General features: G+C 39.1%; 2 protein-coding genes across 5 annotated transcripts in view; one reads left to right on the top strand and one right to left on the bottom strand.

Moving 5' to 3' along the window:
* The first annotated feature begins 273 nt into the window (after positions 1–273).
* LOC106132178 (N-acetylgalactosaminyltransferase 6) lies at positions 274–16383 on the top strand. Of its 2 annotated transcripts, none has more exons than XM_060944670.1 (14): positions 274–460; positions 864–1058; positions 1625–1676; positions 2381–2516; positions 2839–3014; positions 6116–6304; positions 6781–6958; positions 7914–8031; positions 8924–9034; positions 9705–9863; positions 10024–10086; positions 10276–10406; positions 10801–10912; positions 13841–16383. In XM_060944670.1, exons 2-14 carry the CDS (start codon positions 867–869, stop codon positions 14036–14038), a joined length of 1815 nt encoding a protein of 604 aa, XP_060800653.1. In that variant the 5' UTR covers positions 274–460; positions 864–866; the 3' UTR covers positions 14039–16383. The 2 variants fall into 2 exon arrangements, with proteins under 2 accessions (XP_060800653.1, XP_013186986.1); XM_013331532.2 differs by having other exon boundaries at positions 275–490.
* Positions 16384–16698: 315 nt separating this feature from the next.
* Positions 16699–25888, bottom strand: part of LOC106132174 (teneurin-m) — a 259313-nt gene continuing 250123 nt past the window's right edge. For all 3 annotated transcript variants that reach the window (XM_060944624.1, XM_060944623.1, XM_060944622.1), the window contains 5 exons: positions 25408–25816; positions 24814–25069; positions 20794–24580; positions 20329–20700; positions 16699–20076 (listed from right to left, as the gene is read on the bottom strand). In XM_060944624.1, the coding sequence (XP_060800607.1) occupies positions 19720–20076; positions 20329–20700; positions 20794–24580; positions 24814–25069; positions 25408–25816 (5181 nt within the window). In that variant the 3' untranslated portion in view covers positions 16699–19719. The remainder of the gene's footprint in view (positions 20077–20328; positions 20701–20793; positions 24581–24813; positions 25070–25407; positions 25817–25888) is intronic.

Genomic DNA, 25888 nt, shown 5'->3' on the forward strand with positions numbered 1-25888 from the left:
TTAGTTTTTTGGATTAATCGCATGGACGTACCTACTTAATCTAAAGGCCGAATCGTACATTCAAAGCGATAGAAAAAAATCGCATACGCATATATAACAGTGCTGGCCGACACACTGTCACTTATGAGTATGGTTAGCGTCGTACAAAATGTATGTAACAATAATCATTTTTCACTAACGCTAATGGCCAAATTACGCCACGGTACGTGCCGGCACTGTAATGTGAAAATTGGCCTTAAACCCACGAGATACTATATACCCACGTCAGTGTGTCAGCCAGTTTCGCGTCAAAGCGTGAACGTCAATGTCATTCAATTGTTTTATTTTCTTTTCAGTGTCGGTTCGGTGTGTTTATTTTGTTGATTTTTTGGGTTTCACGAGACGACGTTGTCTTGAATCGAATTGAATTCGCTCTTATCTTAATGTTTTATTAAATAATGTTCCTGGTCGTAAAATTATTGTGCATATTGCTGATCTAAATTTATAAATGGTAGGGTTTCAATTATTTTGCTTTAAAGGTGTTGATCACAGTGATGAAACTTTTAATGTTGTTTTTTATTCTTTCTTGTTTTATTGTATAGATATTTATTGCGCTGATATAAGCTAGCTAGCACAACTAGTTGGAAAGCCTACTCATTTTTGTATTTTAATGGCAAAACTTTTCTGTTGTAAGGAGAGGTTTCTATTCTTGAACTAGCAGTGTATTATGCAGCAGCAGCTAGAGATGGTGTCTTCAAAAATATACTCCTTTACATACTTACAAAATAAAAACACGGTTCCCAAGTTAGAAATTTTGTTCCCAAATGTTGAAGAAGTTTAGTCGTAACATTTGAATTTTAATTTAATAAGGATTGAAATTTCAGAAAATGGCTGTGTATAGAAGAGTGTTGACACGCATGCTACGTCTCCGTAACTTACTGGTCCTGGCATTATTACTCTTTATCCTGTACATGCTCAGGTCCAGAAATGCCCTGGAGCATCCAGAAATGCTGGTTTCACAAATGATTCACACTAAAGTATTCAAAAATGAAAAAGTCTGTGTTCCAAACAGTTCAAAGGTAGTTTAAAGTTATTAGTTAACTTTATTTTATTTTAATACAAAACAGCAACTTACATATAGTCAAATAGATATAGAGTTAGCCATCAAAAGAGCCAATTAAAGGTCCTTGCAAATAAAAATTACAATAGGCAACTAAACTGCATTTTAAAAAAAAACCTTTTATCTAACTATTGTATGGCCTTCTAATTTAAATGTCAGCTGGTGCATACAACCTTCATTTCTCATGCCTATTTCAGAAAATAAAAGATTGTAAGGCTTTGTTAGGGTCATAAAGTCTTACAATTAATTTTTTAATAACTGGAATAAAAAAGCAAACGAAGTATGCAGGGATGCAAGTGGAACGAAGTATGCAAGTGGAAAGATGTATTAGAGGCGGGATTTCATTTATATATGTAACTGAAAATATGAGGTGAACAATTTTTTTCTTCAGGATTACTATCTAATACATACACATGACCAAGTTTCGAACCACTTTTAATAGTGATGACAATGTTTTGCCTTCCTTTTAAATGTTGCAAGTGCCTGCCTATGCCTAAACTCACTGCATGACTTGTTTGTTTGCAGAAAATTGACTGGCATAACTACACTCAAATAAATCATGAACGCAGCCGTAAAGGTAAGGAAAAATCATTGAATTCAACCTGTATACTAGTATACTTTTAATGAGGTTTATATTAAGGCTGTAAATTATTATTGTCAGCAGCTGAATTCGTTTCTCAGTAATGTCTTGGGTTCGATTCTCAGTAAGATCACAGTGAAAAATTAATTTTTCTTTATTGACATGTTTCTTGGATGCTTAAATTTGTGGGTAACATAAACAATTTAAATAACAATGTTGGCATTCCATAATATAGCACTTCCTCTTTTATAAGTCAGTAAGAGATTAGCAATAGGCCGTTCGGTTCGCAGGTTTGAATGGTGCGCTCTGATAGGCTGAAATAATTTCGCGCCATACAAAAATTACTTTTGCATAGACACATTTTTGTAACTTATAAAATTGGTTATTATACTGTAGTCGTACTAGTTTCGAATTTCGGAAAGTTAGGTTAAGGTAGAGTATTTGATTTTAAACAGTTTTCATATACATACTTATTTGACAAAAAAATTTACACACTTTGGGTGTGGTATTGATCAAGAAACACTGATATTTAAAAAAAAAATACCTATCTCGGGTCTGCTGGAAGAGATTTCTTTTGAAATAAGCAGAACCTTTGTAATTTTGTTTCTAAATATGTACGTAAATAAATAAATAAAAAATAATTTCAATGTTAAATATTTACCTTTCTAATGATATATTATAAGTAAAAACTTTTTTCTTAGGTATAGGCGAGCAAGGCCGCCCAGCTTATTTGTCGGGAGAGGATGCCGATTTGGAGAAACGGCTGTACCAAGTGAACGGCTTCAACGGCGCGCTCAGCGACAAGATACCTCTGAACCGCTCCTTGCCTGACATCAGGTAACTTTTTTTTAGTAGCCTTTCAAATAAATGTTATGCCGTGTGGATCCCGGCACCAATAAAAAAAAATAGGACCACTCTATCTCGTTCCCATGGATGTCGTAAAAGGCGACTAAGGGATAGGCTTAATAACTTGGGATTCTTCTTTTAGGCGATGGGCTAGCAACCTGTTACTATTTGAATCTCAATTCAATCATCAAGCCAAAAAGCTGAATCGGTCTGTTCAAGACTGTTGTTATCAAGTTATGTGACGTCAATAAGTGATACCTTGTATCCTATTTTGAAAATAAATCTATTCTATTCTATTCTATCATCTCACCAGGCACCGCGGCTGCGCCAGTAAGCTGTACATCGAGTGTTTGCCGACGGTGAGCGTGGTGGTTCCCTTTCACAACGAGCATTGGAGCACGTTGTTGCGGACGGCTTACTCGGTACTCTACAGGTCGCCTGCGCACCTCATAAAGGAGATCTTTCTTGTCGACGATGCTAGTAATAAAAGTTAGTATTGTGTTTATTTAAGAAGATTTCTCGTATTCTCTCGTCCGTTTAGTCTAAGTTTGGATAGTTGTGAAGTTGAAGTTGTTGATGAAAATGCTGCGGTGTAGTTTGTTACCGCTTCTTCTGCACTGACGCTTTTTTAGTATTGATTGAATTTTTGAATTTAATTTCAGTTAGGCTATTACCGAATTTTAAAACGACATTTAATGCAAGTTTATTTTCCCTCTCACTCTCTCTTCGGTTAGGTATGAGGTTAACCAAGAAGAGAGAGACAAGGTGCATTATATTCCCTTTGTTTTCATTTTTTTTTTTCATAAAGTATGAGAAGGGCATGTTAAGATATAAATACTGGTTTGCATTCTAGCAGGGCTTGCTTTACCGTATTGATTCTAGAATTAAAAAAGAGACTACTCTTCCTTAGTTCTAGATTCAAATTATCACCAAGAAGGCGTCCCATGTCGATCCTGGCAAGTTTCCAACTTTGCAATTAGTTCATTCACTCGTGTAGAGATTGTCTAAGCTGAAGTGACGCGCCCCACTACTTAATTAGTTTATTTAGATGTGTGAGTGCAAATATTAATGACGACACTTCATCTGTGTGGTAGCGTCGATTGTTCAGTGAACTACGATCTGCACGTGAACAATACGGTCGACTTGTCGGGCGATAAATCCGACCACGCTCGCTCTATGGAGCAGCGCCGTCATATTGTATGAAACAAAACGTCCTCTCCTCTCGAACGTTTAAGTTCAACTAAACTAGTTGGGCAACAAAATTCAACAAATTTGAGAAAAACGGTTCTTAGCAAGTACGGTCTACAAAGAAATTCTAAAACTTAAGCGAAATAATTTGTTTACGTATTTTAATGTAATGTTTTATTTTCATAGGTTTCAGTACAGGCATATTAAAATAATAATTTGTGAATTATTTATTTACTTTACAATTATATATAATTACAGTTATGATAGAAGTTAAAATATATGTTTATGGTTCTCAAAGTATCACTATTCACTCATCTCAACAGAGTCGCTTTCGTCTGAATCAGAGTCATTAACATTAATAATAAATTCATTATCCATATCAAAGTATTGCGAATATTGTTTTTCTGTGTCTTCAACATGCCGACACGTGTTTGCCCACATTGTACGATCAATCATTTCAAGTCGTTTATTTATTAGTGCCATAATGGATGTTAAATTTTGAGCAACATTTTTACTAGCGACGTAGTTTTTTAATATCCCCCATATTTTTTCTATGGGATTAAGTTCCGGGTGGTAAGGGGGTAATCGTAGAATTTCAAACCCTTTCGATTCAACTAGTTCATCGATAACAAATCTTTTGAATTTATCTTTGTTTTTCAAAATTAAATCGTAAAGTTGTATTTTTTTCATCGTTTCGTCAAACGGAATATTTTTTTCGGCAAGCCATGTTTGCATTTCATTCTTGTTTGAGTTCGAGTTAGGTGCTTTTTCTAGTAAAGCATTGTGGTAAGAAGCGTTATCCACAACGATGACAGAGTTTTCTGGGAGATTGGGCAGCAATTGTGTGCTAAGCCACTTTTTATAATTATTCAGGTTCATGTTGTCGTGATAATCTCCACTTGTTGAATTTGCTTTATACACTAAGCTAGCATTTGGGACAAATCCTTCACACCCACCAGCGTGGACAATAATGACCCGCAAACCTTTAGATATTTTTTTTGTACTGGTGACACTCCTTTCGCTAGTTTCCAGCACATGTTCTGAATATGTGTTGTGTGAACGTAACTTTCATCCGTGAAAACGACATATCGGCCATCATCACGGTAATTTTTTAATCGCCTTAAATATTGGAACCGCAGCATTTGTATGTCGTGCTTTTCGACTAGAGCTTTACGGTTGTCATCTATTTTTGACCACTCGTAGCCTGATTCCTTCAAAATAGTGCGCAGTGTTTCTATACACCCAGTAAAGCCAATTCTTTCTATTAATATCTGTTTAAGCTTTCTTAATGTTGGTACTTCATTAAATTCTGTATGGAATGAAGCTATTGTTCTTCGAAGCACACCTATATCAAAATCATCAAGCTTTGACTTAGGACGCGCTCTTTTTGGTTTTGAGGGAGATTTAAAAATTTTCGGCGATACATCCTTTGATGTTCCAGCTTGTTTTTCTTCTTTTAAAATTCGCGTAATCGTGGATTCACTAACACCAACGGCTTGGGCAGTTCGCCACCTAGCATCAGTAAGTTTTTCCACTCCATTTTCCGCTTCAAATTTCATTCGGTGGTATACTTTAGCAATAATTTCTTTTGCCTGTAAAAAAATCAATAGCATTTATTTTTCAATTCAGTATACAGCAAAAAAAAAAACATTCAGTCTCATATAATTTGGTAAAATAAATAAAAAAGTCTGACGTAACTTTACATGTTAAAAATCAAATAAGTTTTTTTATATTTTATTTACCTGGCTTCGAAGATGTTTTTTTGTCGACATGCTGACGGTACTTTTGAGATCGAACGATGCGTGCTCCTACGTTTGAGCCTAACCGGCAAATGAACGATTGATGTTTAGGTGTATTGCGTCCATATTTGATATTTGCTTGTGTGCGTAAATACGAAGGTGGGGCGCGTCACTTCAGCTTAGACAATCTCTACATATATCGACCAAAAATCGCTTGTGATAAGTGGTAATTGAATAAACTTTGTGAATAATACATTTTTTTGACAAAGTTTATTGCTAATAACTAGGTACCTAGATGTTACATTTTGAATTTGTAAATAAAATTGTTATTATTATATTTTCAATTGGCTGAGCACGTTAAATTGTATTAATTTTACCCTCCAACTAGTGCATCTGATGCGCGCCATCTATTTTAATCAATGAATAACATTAAAAAGCACCTCGATGTGCTGTTTTGGCGGGCAGCATCTAGTACCCAAGATATTAACTAGATGGCGTTTTATACTTGTAAAATTTGACAGTTGCCATTTACTCTCTTCCTCTTCCGAATATACATCAGCACGCAGTACACATTCTTTTATTTAAATTCCAAATTAAACAGTCCAGTAGAAGCGTAGACAGGATGTTAATTTTCTTTGTGTAAAAATTAATTATTATTTACAGATTTCCTACATAAAAAACTAGACGACTACATAGAGAAGAATATGCCTAAAGTGAAAGTATTAAGGCTGAAATCGCGGAGTGGGTTGATAACGGCGCGACTGGCCGGCGCTGAAAAGGCTACTGGAGACGTTTTGATATTCCTGGACTCTCATACTGAGGCTAACGTGAATTGGCTTCCGCCTTTGTTAGGTGGGTCTCTATTGTGTCTTCTCTTCCTGTTTGGAGTCCCGGTTGCATCCTCACTATTCGGGAGAGGAGCCCGGGGTAAGCCCTTGACCATGGATCCTGGATTGGGTGAGTCAGGTTTTTACATGAACCGACTGCCATCTGAGCTCCGCAACCTTTGCAGGGGAACCTAAGCCGTATCAGATCATGATTACACAACCTGTTGCCTAAATGTGCAGGTTTCCTCACGATGTTTTTTCTTACCGTAAGAGCATCGGTTAGTATTAAAACTAATGTACATTATTTCTAAAATAGTGGTACATGGCCGAGTACAATCATCCGACTTTCGATTTGAACCAGTGCCCTTCTGCGCATCACGCATTTTAATCGGACACCTTACGGTTTCGACCACCGACGCCGGGAACCACACGGCACTTGCTTTTTACCATTATTCTGTTTTCTGTAGTGATTTACTAACTTTGCGACTGTACTTCCCACAGAGCCGATAGCGTTAAACTATCGAACGGTTGTGTGCCCGTTCATAGACGTGATAGCTTACGACACGTTGGAGTACCGCGCCCAGGACGAGGGAGCCCGGGGCGCGTTCGACTGGCAGTTCTTCTACAAGCGGTTGCCGGTATTGCCCAGGGATGAGGAGAACATGCCGGAGCCTTTCGAGTGAGTGGTCTACTTCATTTGGTGTCGTGGTGTCGAAGACTCGTTGGAGTGCCGCGCCCAGGGCGAGGGAGCCCGGGGCGCGTTCGACTGGCAGTTCTTCTACAAGCGGCTGCCAGTGTTACCCAGGGACGAGGAGAACATGCCGGAGCCTTTCGAGTGAGTGGTCTACTTCATTTGGTGTCGTGGTGTCGAAGACTCGTTGGAGTGCCGCGCCCAGGGCGAGGGAGCCCGGGGCGCGTTCGACTGGCAGTTCTTCTACAAGCGGTTGCCAGTATTGCCCAGGGACGAGGAGAACATGCCGGAGCCTTTCGAGTGAGTGGTCTACTTCATTTGGTGTCGTGGTGTCGAAGACTCGTTGGAGTGCCGCGCCCAGGGCGAGGGAGCCCGGGGCGCGTTCGACTGGCAGTTCTTCTACAAGCGGCTGCCAGTGTTACCCAGGGACGAGGAGAACATGCCGGAGCCTTTCGAGTGAGTGGTCTACTTCATTTGGTGTCGTGGTGTCGAAGACACGTTGGAGTGCCGCGCCCAGGGCGAGGGAGCCCGGGGCGCGTTCGACTGGCAGTTCTTCTACAAGCGGCTGCCAGTATTGCCCAGGGACGAGGAGAACATGCCGGAGCCTTTCGAGTGAGTGGTCTACTTCATTTGGTGTCGTGGTGTCGTTCAGCATTTGAAATAGGTCCACTACTATCTGTTTGGATGTCGTAAAAGTGAAGGCGTGAAGGCGTGATTGTATGTATGTGTGTGTCGTATACGGGTTCAGATCGTATCTTTCGTATGGATGTCGTAAAAGGCAATGTAAAACGCAAGGGATAAAGGCGTGATTATTATGTATGTGTGTATCCTATACGGGTTCAGACTCCCCTGCAAATAAGATGCCACTTAGACGATAAAAATATTCATTTAAGATTAATAACTATTGTTTTTGGTTTTAAATTTAGATTATTTCTGGTTTTAGGAGCCCTGTAATGGCGGGAGGGTTATTCGCGATATCGCGCGCCTTCTTCAACGAGTTGGGGGGGTACGACCCTGGGCTGGATATTTGGGGGGGAGAGCAGTACGAACTTAGCTTTAAGGTATATTTACAGTCTAAATGAATGAATGAATGAAAACATAATTTTCTTTTGAAAAGAATACACATCTCTGACAGTAAGCTTCAAGATTTGTGTTCCTATAGTAAAAGTGGTAGGGAGTTTATGTGTCTATCAATGAACTATATTTTTATTTCCCTCTAAAAAGATTACAAGTCTCTAACAAAGTCCTAGTGGCTTCTTTCTTATCCGTTATCAGCGTGGCGTTTGCTCAAGGGATGAGTAATTAAATAAATCGAGACGATCTTGCATGAAGATTACCATGGAAGAAAAGAATTATGAATAAGGATGAAGTGAAGGAATTATGCAAATGATAAAATAAATGCCTGGTTGCAATTTCTTTGCATTTTTTAATATCATGAAAAAATAAAATAGGCTTTGGGTTCATAGTCTAAAACTTAATATCTAGTCGGTAAAAACACAGAATAGCGCCATCTAGCGCAATTCAATGAAACTACAACGCGGCGATAACACGTTACATCTCCACTCAATATAAGCCTTGAGTAATTTACTAGAAATAGATCGTGGCAATTGGATAGATGTAGTCTATGCCTACCCCTCCGGGAAATAGGCAATGTATGTATTCTTTTAATGTTAGTGTGTAGCCGTGTGGTTCCCGCTACCATTACATAAAAGAATAGGACCACTCCATCTCTTTCCCATGGATGTCGTAAAAGGCGACTAAGGGATAGGTTTATAAACTTAGGATTCCTCTTTTAGGCGATGGGCTAGCAACCTGTCACTACTTGAATCTCAGTTCTATCATTAAGCCAAATAGCTGAACGTGGCCATTCAGTCTTTTCAAGACTGTTGGCTCTGTCTACCCCGCAAGGGATATAGACGTGACCATATGTATGTATGTATGTTATTGTGTTAGATATGGCAGTGCGGCGGTCGGATGTTGGACGCGCCGTGTTCCCGCGTTGGACACATTTACCGCAAATTCGCGCCGTTCCCCAACCCCAACCATGGGGATTTCGTTGGCAAGGTAAGAATTTTTTTTTTTTTAATATAATCCTTATTACTTCCTTCGGGATTAATTTTCGTAAGAGAAATTTGTGATGCGGCGACATATCTAAGTCTCTAAGTCTAGTGGTAACAGCCAATAGAATACATTTATTTTCAAAATTGGAAACAAAGTATCACTTAATGACGTCACATCATTTAAATCTAATTATAACTATTACCGCTTCCAAAACGCATGTGTAGAAGAAGCGGCGGAAAACATATCGTGGACGAGTAATATAAAATTAATGATTTCAATACGAATACGAATTGTTCGTGGTACATACATGCACATTGCACATTCACATTGTTTATTACTTTTAATTATGTATGTGCTCAACAAATGTATTTTGATAGTGAACAAAGCTTTTATCTATTTATCTACATATCTAATATTTCATCAAATGAATATAATACACACTGTACAAATTATGTTAACACTATGTCAAAAATGAGACCATTGTCAAACTCGGGCCACACATGTTTATCATAATCCGTGCTGTAATAGGCATGCTATTAATCTTCTTTTGAAGCGGGCGAATCCGCAAAAGGTAGTGTTTTCCACAAATAAAACAGGACCCTGATTTGTGAAAATAAGACTTACACGGTAGCGATTAAAGTTTAGATTTGTAACTTGATTTTTTCTAACGCAGAACTATCGTCGAGTAGCCGAGGTATGGATGGACGAATACGCCCAGTATTTGTACAATCGCCGGCCTCACTACCTGTCTATACCCACCGGTGACCTCACGGAACGAAAAGCTTTGAGGAAGCGGCTGAATTGCAAGCCTTTCAAGTGGTTCATGACTCAGGTACATACATATATACATACATACACATAGTCACATACATATTTATTTATTATTTATAAAAAATAATTTAAATATTAAATAAATAAATTATAAATAAATAAATATATACGGGACAAATTTTAATATTAAATAAATTATAAATGTATTTATTTAATTTCAGGTAGCGTTTGATCTCACATTCAAGTATCCTTTGGTTGAGCCGAAGCCCTACGCGGAAGGAAAAGTGAGTACAAACATATATGTATATGAATTTCTGTAAATCCTATTATTAATGTTTTGTACGTTAGAATACCTACAGGAGTCATTTATTACGTTGCATACTATACGTGAACGTGCATAAGTAAGTTTATTTGCGTTATACTTAATGACACATTAGTTGCAAGAAAACTTTTAATTCCTAATAAATTTTCAGGTTAAACCTCTATGGAATAATAATTTATGCATTGACGCGAACCACGGAGGTCAGTCGGAGGCTATTCGGCTGAAAGACTGCAGTCAGGGCGCTGAGACTGAATTCATCTTCTCTTGGCACAAGGATATCAGGTAGTTTTTCATTTTTAATCTCACGATAGGCGTGAAAAAAAAGGATGAGACCACTCCTTCTATTTCACATGGATGTCGTGAAAGGCGAGGCTTATAAACTTGGGATTCTTCTAAATATAAACGATTCACAGAAAAAAGAATAAGACCCCCTTTTTTTATTTCACGTGGATGACGTAAAAGGCGACTAGGGGATAGGCTTATAAACTTGGGATTCTGCTAAACGATTCACAGATGAGAGTTCAATCAAACAAAATACTTTATCTGCCATTTTGAAAACATACCTTTCATAACTGGATCTTAACTTATTGCAATAAAGCACACCTTTAATGTTAAACAATATCCACTAACAACAGTCCAATGAGCGGCATTACTTATTCCTTTTTTGTTGTTCCAGAGTAAAAGACCGCGGTATGTGCTGGGACCTTCCCGATTCCAGGTCGAAGAGTAGCATCCTCCTGTACAGCTGTCACCTCTCCGGAGGGAACCAGCTGTGGCAGTACCATCTGGTAACTCCGCACTGATGTTATACATGACTCGGAGATAGTGTCTTGTGCTGGAACCTTCCAGAATCCCAGCACAAGAGTAGCATCCTCCTGTACAGCTGTCACCTCTCCGGAGGGAACCAGCTGTGGCAGTACCATCTGGTAACTCCGCACTGATGTTATACATGACTCGGAGATAGTGTCTTGTGCTGGAACCTTCCAGGATCCCAGCACAAGAGTAGCATCCTCCTGTACAGCTGCCACCTCTCCGGAGGGAACCAGCTGTGGCAGTACCATCTGGTAACTCCGCACTGATGTTATACATGACTCGGAGACAGTGTCTTGTGCTGGAACCTTCCAGAATCCCAGCACAAGAGTAGCATCCTCCTGTACAGCTGTCACCTCTCCGGAGGGAACCAGCTGTGGCAGTACCATCTGGTAACTCCGCACTGATGTTATACATGACTCGGAGATAGTATCTTGTGCCTGAACCTTCCAGAATCCCAGCACAAGAGTAGCATCCTCCTGCACAGCTGTCACTTCTCTGAAGGGAACCAGCTGTGGCAGTACCATCTGGTAACTCCGCACTGATGTTATACATGACTCGGAGACAGTATCTCGTGCTGGAACCTTCCAGAATCCCAGCACAAGAGTAGCATCCTCCTGTACAGCTGCCACCTCTCCGGAGGGAACCAGCTGTGGCAGTACCATCTGGTAACTCCGCACTGATGTTATACATGACTCGGAGATAGCGTCTTGTGCTGGAACCTTCCAGAATCCCAGCACAAGAGTAGCATCCTCCTGTACAGCTGTCACCTCTCCGGAGGGAACCAGCTGTGGCAGTACCATCTGGTAACTCCGCACTGATGTTATACATGACTCGGAGATAGTGTCTTGTGCTGGAACCTTCCAGAATCCCAGCACAAGAGTAGCATCCTCCTGTACAGCTGCCACCTCTCCGGAGGGAACCAGCTGTGGCAGTACCATCTGGTAACTCCGCACTGATGTTATACATGACTCGGAGATAGTGTCTTGTGCTGGAACCTTCCAGAATCCCAGCACAAGAGTAGCATCCTCCTGTACAGCTGTCACCTCTCCGGAGGGAACCAGCTGTGGCAGTACCATCTGGTAACTCCGCACTGATGTTATACATGACTCGGAGATAGTGTCTTGTGCTGGAACCTTCCAGAATCCCAGCACAAGAGTAGCATCCTCCTGTACAGCTGTCACCTCTCCGGAGGGAACCAGCTGTGGCAGTACCATCTGGTAACTCCGCACTGATGTTATACATGACTCGGAGATAGTGTCTTGTGCTGGAACCTTCCAGAATCCCAGCACAAGAGTAGCATCCTCCTGTACAGCTGCCACCTCTCTGGAGGGAACCAGCTGTGGCAGTACCATCTGGTAACTCCGCACTGATGTTATACATGACTCGGATATAGTGTCTTGTGCTGGAACCTTCCAGAATCCCAGCACAAGAGTAGCATCCTCCTGTGCAGCTGTCACCTCTCCGGAGGGAACCAGCTGTGGCAGTACCATCTGGTAACTCCGCACTGATGTTATACATGACTCGGAGATAGTGTCTTGTGCTGGAACCTTCCAGAATCCCAGCACAAGAGTAGCATCCTCCTGTACAGCTGCCACCTCTCTGGAGGGAACCAGCTGTGGCAGTACCATCTGGTAACTCCGCACTGATGTTATACATGACTCGGAGATAGTGTCTTGTGCTGGAACCTTCCAGAATCCCAGCACAAGAGTAGCATCCTCCTGTACAGCTGCCACCTCTCTGGAGGGAACCAGCTGTGGCAGTACCATCTGGTAACTCCGCACTGATGTTATACATGACTCGGAGATAGTATCTTGTGCTGGAATCTGCCAGAATCCCAGCACAAGAGTAGCATCCTCCTGTACAGCTGCCACCTCTCCGGAGGGAACCAGCTGTGGCAGTACCATCTGGTAACTCCGCACTGATGTTATACATGACTCGGAGATAGTGTCTTGTGCTGGAACCTTCCAGAATCCCAGCACAAGAGTAGCATCCTCCTGTACAGCTGTCACCTCTCCGGAGGGAACCAGCTGTGGCAGTACCATCTGGTAACTCCGCACTGATGTTATACATGACTCGGATAATAGTATCTTGTGCTGGAACCTTCTAGAATCCCAGCACAAGAGTAGAATCCTCCTGTAATCCTGAACACTTTCTCGTTGATGTCGTTAAAGGCGACAAAGGCAATAGGAATAATTATATTGTGTATCTTTTAAAATCCAATACAGATTAGATTCCCTGGCAAAGAGTGTGGAGGTCATACGGTACTTACTTGACTTACAGAATTATGGACAAAAAGAGCATTCACATCACACCATTACGCTCTTGTTAAAAATAGGAAGAAAGGTTTACTTTTTGTTTACCTCCTGGCTTTAGACCCGGTTGCATCCTCACCACTCTGTAGAGGAGCCCGGGGTAAGCCTTTGACCATGGATCAAGGATTGGGTGAGTCTGGTTTTTCCATGAAGCGATTCCCGCCTGACTTCCTAAACTTTGCTGGTAAAGCTAACTCATATTGGATCATGGTCACACATCCAGTTGCCCGAATGTGCAGGTTTCCTCACGATGTTTTCACTCATGCGTTCAATAATTTAATTAATTAAATACTCTTTACATACATATTTACATATGGTCACGTCTATATTCCTTGCGGGGTAGACAGTGCCAACAGGCTTGAAAAGACTGAATGGCCACGTTCAGCTATTTGGCTTAATGATAGAATTGAGATTCAAACAGTGATAGGTTGCTCGCCCATCGCCTAAAAAAGAATCCCAACTTTGCAAGCCTACCACTTAGTCGCCTTTTACGACATCCATGGGAAAGAGATGGAGTGGTCCTATTCCTTTTTTGTACTCATTGGTGCCGGGAACCACACGGTACTCTATAAATTTAAAAACTCTTTCCAGGACACGAAACAGATAAGCCACGGTACACACGACAGCTGCGTGGACCACGATCCGGTCAAGCGTGAGTTGTACATTGAGAGGTGTAACTCCACCAGCGTTACGCAGCAGTGGAAGGTGGACATTATTAATTATGAAGCTATGAGGAGATGGCATGACGAACGGGTAAGACCAACGGGACCTATAGAAGATTATCCTTGATTTTTTTTTTTTTTTTTCAACTGTAACATCGTTTGGCATAGCGTCCGGTATGTAAGTTGAACAATATTCTACTCTATGGACGCTAGCAGATTTTTTTTTTTTCACTTCATAGTAGTGAGCAAAGTCAACACCCGTGTCTGCCCCTTTGTTTGTATGTATGCTTAGATCTTTAAAACTACACGACGGATTTTGATGATGTTTATTTAAATAGAGTGATTCAAGAGGAAGGTTTGTACGTATAAATACTGTCTATGTGAAGCCGGGGCGGGTCGCTAGTATCATATAAAAAATTGTTATATGCTCATTATGTCTACTTAATTGCCGAGTTCTATTTTATAAATAACATTATATAAAAAAAAAGGAATCCGATTAACAATATACTTCTAATCTAAAGCCATACTTGAGCGTAAAATTTTGAAAAAATTACTCGTTGCCGGCTTATTTAGAATTAATGCGTACGTTTTAACTAGTCAGAGACAATTGAAAATTATTACACCGCTTGTATTATTATTATTTTTTTAATAAAAACGTGAGGCATAATAATATTTTATTTTTAATTTTCCAAAAAATTGGATGCTAAAATTACTTACCTATCCCTAAATTGTATGAACGTGATATAAATTGATTTATTATGCCGCCAATTATTAGTATTTAATTTATTATGCCATGTATTAAAGTCAATATTATTATGAGTTTAAATTGTAGGTTAGTTTCTATCATATTTATTTCAATGAAAAATAATTAAGCAAAGTAAATGTTATTTTTTTTTTCAAGTATGCTAGTACAGACGTTACAATTGAAAAAAAATAGAAGGTGTTATAACCCCCTATATTCTATTAAATTCTAAGTTCCTCTATAGTAAAGGTAGGTATATACATACATATACATTCTGTATTTTAAAAATAAATTTAATTTTTAATATAAAGCCTAAAAAATATTGCAATAAGTGTACTGTTTTGTGGAATATCCTTTTTATAAGAAAAAAAGAAGAAATTTTATTTTTTGTGTAACTGAATGTTATCATATTTTAATGTTATGAAGTATTTAAGTCTGTGTTAGCTATTGTTATAGTGTACGATCAAACGGGGCGTGGATATAGGCCATTAACACTCCTATATTATCTCGTAACTTAGTTGTGAGTCTTCCGAATTTTTTTTATAAAAATAATATTTCTCAGCGATCTCCCATCGTGGAGAAACGAAAGCCTTGTTGGATCTTAGTTCGTAACATCAAGTTACCAGTAAGTGCATATTTCCTCACACTTACGTAAGTGTTTTTGTTAGTAATGTAACTAATATACGTTTAAAACAAGAAAAAGATATTGGTACATAGCCGCGGTGGGATTTGAATCTATTGATTACAGTTTTAAAGAGAGGTATGTATACCAGTGTTTGTCTTATATTCACATGTCATTTGATAGAAAATTAAAAAATAATTAAAATAATTTATAGCCATGGTAGGTTAGGTATATTTTGTACTGATAAGTGGGTATACATATATGCTATATGTTGTATATACATATAGCTGTATGTTGTTGTTTTATGTTTTTTCTATGGAGTCTATGGCTACGTTCCTGATGTAATATGTGAATGCAATCGATGTTAGCGCATATATTAATATATGTGTGTAGTTATACTAAAGAAAACATATCACTAGTTGTATGGAAGCACTTTTAGGAGGTTAAATTGATGGTCGTTTTGCCATAAAATAGAAATTAGTATTTAAGTAATTTTTCACAAGCATATACATATCAATTTAATGACGAAATTCTTAATTTTGTCTTTTAAATTATACAGGAATATTATAATTAAGGAAGGCTGGTTTCCAAAAATAAGTTATTTTAAGTATGTATTATGTTTTTGATTTTATTCCAATAACAAGTATGATTTAAGTTTTCAAATACTTTTGTTACAATTAGAAAATAGTATGTCAAACCTATTTTTGGCGCCGTCCGGGGCACAGTAATGTATTTTTTAAAGCATTTATTAATATTATCACTTTACTAGTCTAATGAATTCAAGTAAGGCAGTGTTTTTTCCTTTAAATTAGTAAAGAAATAAATGATTTTCTTGTTTGCAACGATTTTAATGAGATATGTGTTGACTTCCCCTACATTTATTATGCCGGATTTTTTTACATGTATTTCGGCACATATTGTTAACATATACATATTGTTATTATGTGTGTATGCCTTTATGACAATGCTATGTACGTATATGTATATTTTATAAGCTACGACTAGAACTTTCGTAATGTAAGGTTTTACGAGCTGAACTTTTATTTATATATCAATGTGATTAGTAAGGTAGTCAGCCTTAATCTGAATAAACATATTTTTTTAATGGGTTTAGTCTTTTTTTTTTTAATATTATTTTATTGGAGTCAAACCTTTGACAAATTTGAAGTATCTGTGTAAGAAGCATATTTGAAGCTTGATTGGGATTCTTCTAAGGCGATGAGCTAGCAACCTGTCACTATTTGAGTCTCAATTCAAACAGACAGCTATACCTACAGGTGAACGTGGCCTTTCAGTCTTTTGAAGACTTGCCTCTTTCCACCCCGAAAGGGATAATTATGTATGTATGTACGTAAGGTTGGGAAAGGGATATATAAGAAAAACAATTGCATTATATATTTTAATATTTTATTACATATTCCAGTAGAATACTTTCTATATTTATTATTGTACATGCTTACATTTCGCAGCACGCACGCGACCCAACTATGAGTATGATTGCAGTCTAACTATACATCCAAAGTTATTAGACATTATATGCTGATACACATTTACGAAGACTAATAACAAAATGTTTAGAAAAATTAACTAAATATAATAGTCTTTGAACATAACATCCAAATACATACAATAAATTAATTATAATCAATCAATATCAATAATTTAAACTAAATAATTTATAGTATCGTCATAAAATGGCAGTTTGACAATTCATTCAATTGCTAACATAGGCTCAACACAAACTTTTTTTCTAAGCATATAAAAATTTTATGACAGACCTTCAATAATTAAAAAAATAGGTCATAGCAAAATAAAATTTGTAAAACCCGGAAAATAAAACGGTATATAAATTACATTATTTATAACATTTTAAATCTCATTTCATTTCCGATATGTTAATCGAAATTTTATTTATTAAAAAATTAAATTAAATCAGGTGTAGTTTGTGCGTTAATTACCATTAAAATTTTACCAATACGAAAATTATATTGTAGAACATAGCTCAAAAAAATTATACACAAAGTCAGTCACAGATTATTAGGCGTAATTTTTTTTATTCGTCTCATTGTATCAGCATATAAAAGCCCAGTGGGGTCTACGTATCGTATCTACATTAAAAATTAAATGCAGTACGAGGAATCAGTTCTACATTTACTTAAATGCCGTTTTTGTCATGAAGTAGAACAAGCTCTAATTCTAACGTCAAAGTCTATGGTCTTCTGATATCCGTAGATGTAACAAAAGGAGTAATCGAGAAAAAAACACGAAATATTTTTTTTTAATGAGAAAGAATAGATACAAGACAGAGTGAGATAGAAAATGGAAGAGAAATTTTTCAGTTGTTAAAGACACACTTTCGGAATTGTAATCATTCTTTAGAACTAGAAAATGAAAACTCTCAAAAATAACTTTTTGACGCTAATTTAAAATTATATTTTTAATTTAAAAGCATGAATACTGGGGTCACTACTATTGTTACTTTTACGTGTTACGTCTACGGTTAGTTCGTCGACAATCGTTAGCGTCGTTAGGCTTGTCTGGGTATAACCGGGTTCTTGCGCCAACAACTGTTTGTATTTTTCATTTCATCAGTAACTCTAAAACCTTAACGGATACATTATAAATAATCGAAGCGTAAAGATATGTACAATATTTTTACAGATTACATCCTCATTAAGTACCTATTTACAAATTAGAATTCTTTATACATTATAAAAAAGATAACTATACTGTTCTAGTAAATATCACCGCGAAATAATAAACTACATTCACAATAGATATATATTTTATCAATTAAAATAAAAATACACCTTACGATCACTAAATAAAGGGTAAGACGTATTAAATTACAGTATTGCTTCGTTTAGTCACATTTTGCATAAATATCACCATCACGTGGGCCAGTGACGACCCAGGTATTGATACTCGTACAATCCCATCATCAATATATAATTTGTAAAAAATATCCGCTCCTATCACCACCCACTCAGTCAACTAGCATTAAATTAGTACTCTAACACGGAATAGACACCACAATTTAAATGAGACACATTTATGGACATATACTATTCATAAACTACACTTTTTAAATTACAATTTCCTCGCTTCCCGCTGACTTATTATTAAACGAAGAAAGATAAGATAGCTCTCAGTTGCGTAATGAACGCATATGTTACCAAGCTGAAACGGCCGTGTAAAGGTTTCACAGAGTTTCATTTCAGCTTGCTAACTTCGTGACAATGTCGTATAGGGATTCGTAGTAGTGGCCCTATTTCGTTCGCACTCACGACGCAACTGAGGAAATGAAAAAAAAAATTCAGTCTCTAAAAACGCGCGGCTACAATAAGTCGGCGAGAAGGCTGACCCTACGCGTATGTACTTCTACTGTAAGATTATTGCACAACACATGCAGAATGTACGTATTAACGTTTTCTGTACTTTAATTAGTTTTATTTTATTTGTCTATTTATTACGAGGCCATGCTACTTTTATGTTACGGGGTTATTGAATAGCTACTTAGAACACTGTCGCTCCGAACGGCTAGTGGGAGTCGACCTGGGATGAGGCTCTGATCTCTGCAAATTTAATGCGACAAGTTTCAGCGGGGATCGTCGCCTTAGAAAATGGGGTTGGTGTGCGGGGGTGGCCGGGGGTCACTTAATTTGAAGAGTCAGACGCATGTGGATATATAAAAAATATAAAATTATTGCTTAAATAGTAATAGTATTGCGAAGTAAAAAAGACCTTAGGTCTAACATTAAAAGGAACAACTACAAGAATAAAATATTATTTACAAATATCTAAATGTATGGATAGAAAGAAATATTTGGCTAAAATGTGATAGGAATACATGGTTTGTGGAAATTATATTCTAAGTGATGTGTATATGGGATTAATATATTAAGGTATTTAGTAAAATAAAATATCAAAATGTGATAAAAAATTGTGATCGCATTTGAGTATTATTTGGTTCGATTATTATGCTCAGCTCGCCGTATTATTAGTTTAATTATTAAATTTCTTTTTATTTATGACTCGGTACCCTGTTGTGAGTTGTTACAAGAGATTCTTTTCAGTCCGACATTAAAAGAGCAAAAAAATATCAAAATAAAGCTTCAAATGGGGTTCAAACGATAAGCCTAAGTACGAAAAGCATATCGATGCTTTATGGCACCGCCACATTCTTTGTCCGTCTTCAGAGTCAATCCTTATTCTATCCGATCCGTAGGCATCGCCTTCACTACTTACACAAATAGTTTCAGAACGATCACAAGAGCTCTAAAATTAGAAACTTTCTATCGAGGCATACCGTCGAAACACTTCAGTCCTATAAAAAATAAAACTAAAGCCTTATCTTTCCGCGCGCGAAATCGGCTGTCATTTCTTTTTTGACAGCAGACGTCACGCGCGGAGTTCAATATGGCGTATGGCACGTTCAATGGAGTCACGAGCGATGGCGCGCGCGGCCGCTCTTTCTCCGTTTCCGTCTGCCGTCGCGGACGAACACGATGTTGGCGGGGTCGTCTGCGAGCTGCGGGTACTTGGACACGGAGTGGACGTCGCGGGCCGCCCAGCCGTCGACGATGCCGTGGGAGATGAGTTCCTCTTTCTCCTCCTCGGTCCAGGAGCCGCGGCCCTCCCACCCGGCGGCCACCAGCGCTTTCTCCCGCTCCCAGGCGCGGGCGGCGGCCCGTTTGTGCGCGTGCTTCAGAAGTTTGATCCGCTCCTGCGCCGGGTCCACTCCGTACCGGAGCACTATGACCGCCTGAGCAGAGCCTTTTCCGACTGCGTGCACTCTCACCTAAAAAGAAAAAGGATTATATATTACTAAACTGGCGAAAGAAATTATGAATTAAAAAAAAAACTTAGTCAAGATGTTTCGTAAGTTAACAGTTAACTATTTATAACAGTTTTATTTAAAACGGAGTGGTTATAAATTACTACAATTTACGTCATATATCACATTCAACGCGACTTTAAAAGTTTACACAACTTACTTTACTATAAGTATTTAATTAAACTGATATTATGTCAGGTATAAAAGTGAAATTACCTCAGATCCTTGATCGTTCGTTTCGTCCTGCGATACATTGAATTTTCCAGACAAGCGCCTCAACTCTTCCATATCGTCTCTGATCTTCAGCGAGTTATCTTTGACGAAGTAGAACACGTCTTGATCATGGATACTGAAGTGGACGTCCAGGAAATAAGAATTGTTGAACACCGTCGTGATGACATCTTCGACGACGCTGTTAGCACCGTCTGCGACGCTGATGAAAGCTTTGCCATCGACCCTGGAGATGAGGACGCCCTCTCCGAACACTCCACGCTTGTAGGACACGCGTGGAAGTAAGTTTCTGGTTATCGGCTCCGTCTTTAAAAGGGGTGTTGGCACGAAATCTATGTCCGATAATTTGTCATTCACCTGTAAAGAAGATAAGGGTATCAGTAACACAAGTTATCTCTTATAAAAGAAAAAAGAGATCAATTGAAACGACTGAAGTTTGAAGGTATTTACCTTTTCAATAATGCATTGTAGACCAGACATCACTCCGAAATCAGGTGCGAGTTGAGGAGCGGTCACTGACGTCATCGGCTGGAAGATCATGTCCGTTATGTATTTCGATCCCATCATCTTATTCAGGTCATAACCGTAAAGCTGCAACCAGCTGCCCAAATTGGTCATGTAAGGAACATTCTGGTTCTTGTTTATAGGGTCATTGTTCTTAAATCTGTAGATGAATATGTCCGTTGGTAGGCTCAATTTAGTGGCCAAATGTTCCCAACTTGGAGTCATCCACTGACCGACCATTGGGTCATACAACCTATTTTCGAGATAAATTAAATTCGTGTTGTAGTCGAAAATTCCACCGTGGAAGTCAACTGGTAGATAGAAGCCAGGGTTGGAATCTTTTATGATCTTTCCGAATGGACTGCGCTTGATTTCTTTAATGATCTCACCGTTGACATCGAAAACTACGAGAGGTGAGCCATTATGGTCTGTAGCTACATAATAACGGACGTCGTCAACTTCGATCCCTGTAAGGAAATCTCTCTGGTCATAAATGTAGCGAACAGTCTTTTCTGTCTTCGGAGAATGCATATGCGTGATCAAGTTCGGTGTTTGCGGATTCGCGTAGTAGAATTGGGTAATATTATCTTTATCGTCTTTCCAAGCCACCAGCCTGTTCCTATCGTCGTAATAATACCACATTTGGAACTTATCCCTCTCAAAGGCATGGACGAATTGACCTCTAGAGTTGTATCTGTACTTTTGTTCTCCACGTCTAATGACGAAACCACGACCATCGTAACTGCTGAATTCAATATCTCCGTACTGTACAACTCTGTCTCCGATATCATAACCGAGATATCGCTTTTCGCCATGCTCAATAACACCGATAACGTTGCCGTTCTCATCATAAACGTATTTCCAGTCATCTTCGGATCCGACCACTTCCATGAGATGACCGTCGTAGTTATAACTGATTCGTTCGTTGGAAGAAGTATCGCCAATCATCATCTTTTTCGATTTGATTCGGTTTCTTACGTCGTATTCCAACTCCAGGCGGAAAACGTCGAAAGATTTGATGTTCATCAAAATTGTCTTGATTCTGCCGTGGTCATCGTAGTCAGTGATAGTGAAGTATTGTTTGCTTGTATCTTGCATAACGGAGCGGTTGAAAGTATTCCTGTAAATTCTCAGATCACTTACTCCTTCGAGAATTCCAAGATTCTGGTTATATTTGAGTCTAATCTGTGGCATTTCCTTGCTGTTAATATTAGCATCTATAGTTGATAGACGAGCATTGCCATCATATTGATATTTGAAATGAGCATTGTTCAAACCACTCTTTGAATTGAATTTCATCTTCTCATCTTTCAATATTCCAGCGTGATATTTATAATCTTGCTTGAGTTCATAATCTGGATCCGTTATCTCTACGTTCTTTACGAGATGAGTGTTTTCATGGTAAACATATCTGATGGCAGATGCTCCTGCTAATATCGTCTCCAATTTGCCTGTGCTGTCATAAACATACAAAATTTTACCAGATTGGTGAGGGAAAATCTTTGCTAAGATATGACCATCATCATTATAGAGAATTTCGTAAGGATGTCTGTTCATTGGAGAGAAGTATTGATATTTGAAGTAGCCTAGTGAAGTCATGAGGGCGAACGTGTGAATGTGACCTCTTGGTGTAGTAAGATTTTGGAGAGCACCAGAGTCATCGTAATCTAGAAGGTAATCACTTCCTCTAGGCGTCGTTACCTTCAAGGGCAGACTTGTGAACATATCTCTGAACGAGTAAGCCAAAGAGGAACCATCGCCATATCGGATCTCGTGTAATCTTCCAGCTCTGTCAAATCCATAGGTCTCATTGAGATCACCCCAGCTCCATCTGGTTAATCTGTTGAATCTATCATACTCAAGCTCCACTTCTGCAAAGATACCGTTCCTTGGGCCCCATTTTACTGGTCTGGCGGTTCTATCATAAGTAACGTTAAGAAGTTCTACTTTATCGTCCATGAAAACAGCGACCGTTGAGGTATCTCTGTCGTATTCTAGTGTAAGAAGATTTTCACCATTAACTCTCAGTTTACGACCTATTTGAGCGACTGCTTTACTGCTCTTTCCTTTGTTGGATAATAGCCTTCGTAAGAAATAACGCCATTCAAAACGATTCGCCAAGTCACCTCCAACTTCAGTTCTTTGTTTGGCTGGCACTGGATAACTTTCTCCGAGAATAGGATCGATTTCTGATAGAATAGTGTAAGGAACGGTGTCAGTTGAGATAACATGGCCCCAAGGCATGCTAGAAGAAATACTACCGTCAGTTGAAATTATAGTTTTCTTTTCAGCTTCACCGACCTTGGTCTTCACAGAGGAACCTTTGATTAATATTGAAACGGGTTTTCTATTATTTTCGCTTACAAGAACAGTTGCTCCTTTGAGGCTAAGATCGAATGTTAAATTGATGATTCTTCCAGTCGGTGTTACGGCCGATGTAAGTCTGCCAAATTCATCGTATTTGTAAATGTAACTTCTTCCAGTACTGTCGTATTTGGCTTTTAGTAAACCGGTAGTCCCGTGGTAGTCAAACGTTACGTTGAAGTTATCAGGCGTTCTTAGTTCTTGCAACATCTTCATTCGAGACATCTTCAGTCTACATTTCTGTCCTTTCGTGTTTTCTATGGAATTAACCATGCTGGAATAATCTCTTAACAAGAATACCTTGTTGCCGGCAGCATCAGTGACCGTGCTGAGTTTTCCATTACTGGTATTGACTGTGTAAGCAAAGACGTAGTTGTTTTCTCCAGTGAGGATATTCTTTGTCATGATGTGTTGGCCAAATCTGTTGAAGATATATATCTCCTGAGTATCAGGGGAGTATATCTCGTATTCTCTAGCACCACTTGCATCGGGTATGCTTGAAATGACGGATCGAATTCTGTAATTAGCCTGATCAGCGATATGAACTATACCATCGGGGCTCACAATTACAGCGGAAATGGTGTTGAATTTGGAGTTAGACGCTAGGAAATGATCGGCTTCGAAGCAATCACATGCTCGTTCCAGGCAATTACATTTGGATTCAGCTCCAGCGTATAGTGAAATTTTTCCATCAGTCGTGATAAGCCGAACTCTATTGATCCTCTGGGAATCACTCTCAGCTACATACAAGTCTCCGGCGGCTCCAAACGCAATGCTTTGAGGCATAACTAAGGTTGCATACGTTGCCAATTCCATATCATAGCCAGTCAATGGCGAAGGACAATGCAAAGGTCTTCCAGCGATTACTTTTACGCGACCATCTGGAGCCATTTGTAAGATCATATGGTCATCAATGATATGTAGACTGTTATCCAATGGATTGATAGCTAGTTCTGTGGGCCATCTTAAATGCACTTCTTCGACACTTAGCGTTCCTTCACATGGTATTGGTTTCCAATGAGCCCTGTGCATGTGATTACCGATTACAGTGGTGATAATGCCATCTCTATCGACCATTCGGATGTTGGTTCCATCAGCAAAGTAAAGGACGTTATCGCTTGAAACTGCAACGCCTTTAGGGTATGCGAGTTTGGCATCTCTCGCTAGGGCTCCATCGCCACAATGTGCCTCGTCTCCTGGGAGGCACCTCTCGCCTGAGCCTACAACGGTTTCCCAGTTGTGTTCAGGGTCGTTGTAGTCGTCGGTGTTGCGAACTTTGATAATCTGGTGTGACTCGGGATCTGATATGTACAGAGTCCCGTCCAGGGGCGACAAGGCCATGTGGTATCGGTAGGAGACACGGGTGGCACTAAAAAAAGAGAAAATGATGCTGTTATAATTAAAGAATGGTAACAGTATTAAAAATATATGGCTTTTATGAACTAACGATAAAGATTGCTGCAGCGAAAATATTTTAGATATTTTTTTTATTTCTACTTTAAATATCTGCGTTAAGAATATTAACACCAGGCATATTATTTATGATCGTATTCTTCGACAAATCTCATTTATAATACAACAATTCCATCGTATAAAACTTACTTCAATTTAACCACCGTGCGCACTGTCCCGTCCGTGCTGATCTTCCTCACGAGATTGAAGTCTCCCACGAAGATGGAGCCGTCGGGCGCGGCGGCCAGCGCGACCGGCGCCAGCAGCCGCTGCCGGGGCGCCGCGCCCGCGCACTCTGCGCCCGCGCACTCCAGCGCGCGCTGCCGCCCGTCGCCCATGCTCGTGATGATGAGGCGCGGTTTGTGCTTCAGGTAGATGTTCGTACCGTCGCCTTTTTGGAGGATACCTGGTGGATGATGAGTCGTTAAATCATTTGTTTTCTTCATCTTCATCAGGAGTATTTTATGGTGAATGGTGATGTTGTACTTTATTAAAGTGAGTTTACAAACCTAGATTATGCTATGTTGTTCATACTGAAAATTATGAATTTAAAACAAAAATAATAGCAATGCTTTTTAGAGTGACTCCAAAAAAATTTATTTCTCAGATCGGTAAAACAATACTCGCAATAACACAGACGTTTATCGCAATTGAATTGCCTAACAGTACCTTATCAAATGAGCTAAATACATTGATTTACAGTATTGTTGGTTACTGTAAATCAATACCATATAACATTCATACCTTCATGGAAATTATAACGGTGATGAATATCCAAGTTCCATCCGCCAACATCAGATATGCTCATATCATGACCGCTGAGTTTCGTCGTCTGAACATTCCAAATGATATCTTTACAATCTGTGTATTGATAACCCACTTTGACCAGCGCCGTCGTAACTCCATACACCCTCTGCCTATAAACATTCAATCTGTTCCACGGATACGTAAACTTTATCACGGGATCAGCTTCGAAAGTCTTCTCGAAGAGTATTCCTTCGATGGTGATTCGTAAATGGATGAGGGCTAAGGTCGGTGGGACTTTCTCTGGCGTCAGTTGGAGTTGTATGGTGGAGAGATAGCCGGCCGCTCGGGAGCTGTGGTAGACCAGGTTCAGGCCAGTGCCGGGGATTTGCAGGCTTTCTTGTACCACCTGGAAAGAACAAACAGTTGCTTCAGCATGACTTCACTAAGTAAACGGACGAACTAAGTAAGTCTGGTTAAA

This window comes from Amyelois transitella, chromosome 6 (assembly GCF_032362555.1).
Source record: "Amyelois transitella isolate CPQ chromosome 6, ilAmyTran1.1, whole genome shotgun sequence".
Lineage (NCBI taxonomy): Eukaryota > Metazoa > Arthropoda > Insecta > Lepidoptera > Pyralidae > Amyelois > Amyelois transitella.

Coding starts and splice junctions, on each gene's coding strand:
- LOC106132178 (XM_013331532.2), top strand. Junction 1,059..1,624: donor GTGTTCCAAACAGTTCAAAG/GTAGTTTAAAGT, acceptor GTTTGTTTGCAG/AAAATTGACTGGCATAACTA. Junction 8,032..8,923: donor AGTACGAACTTAGCTTTAAG/GTATATTTACAG, acceptor TTATTGTGTTAG/ATATGGCAGTGCGGCGGTCG.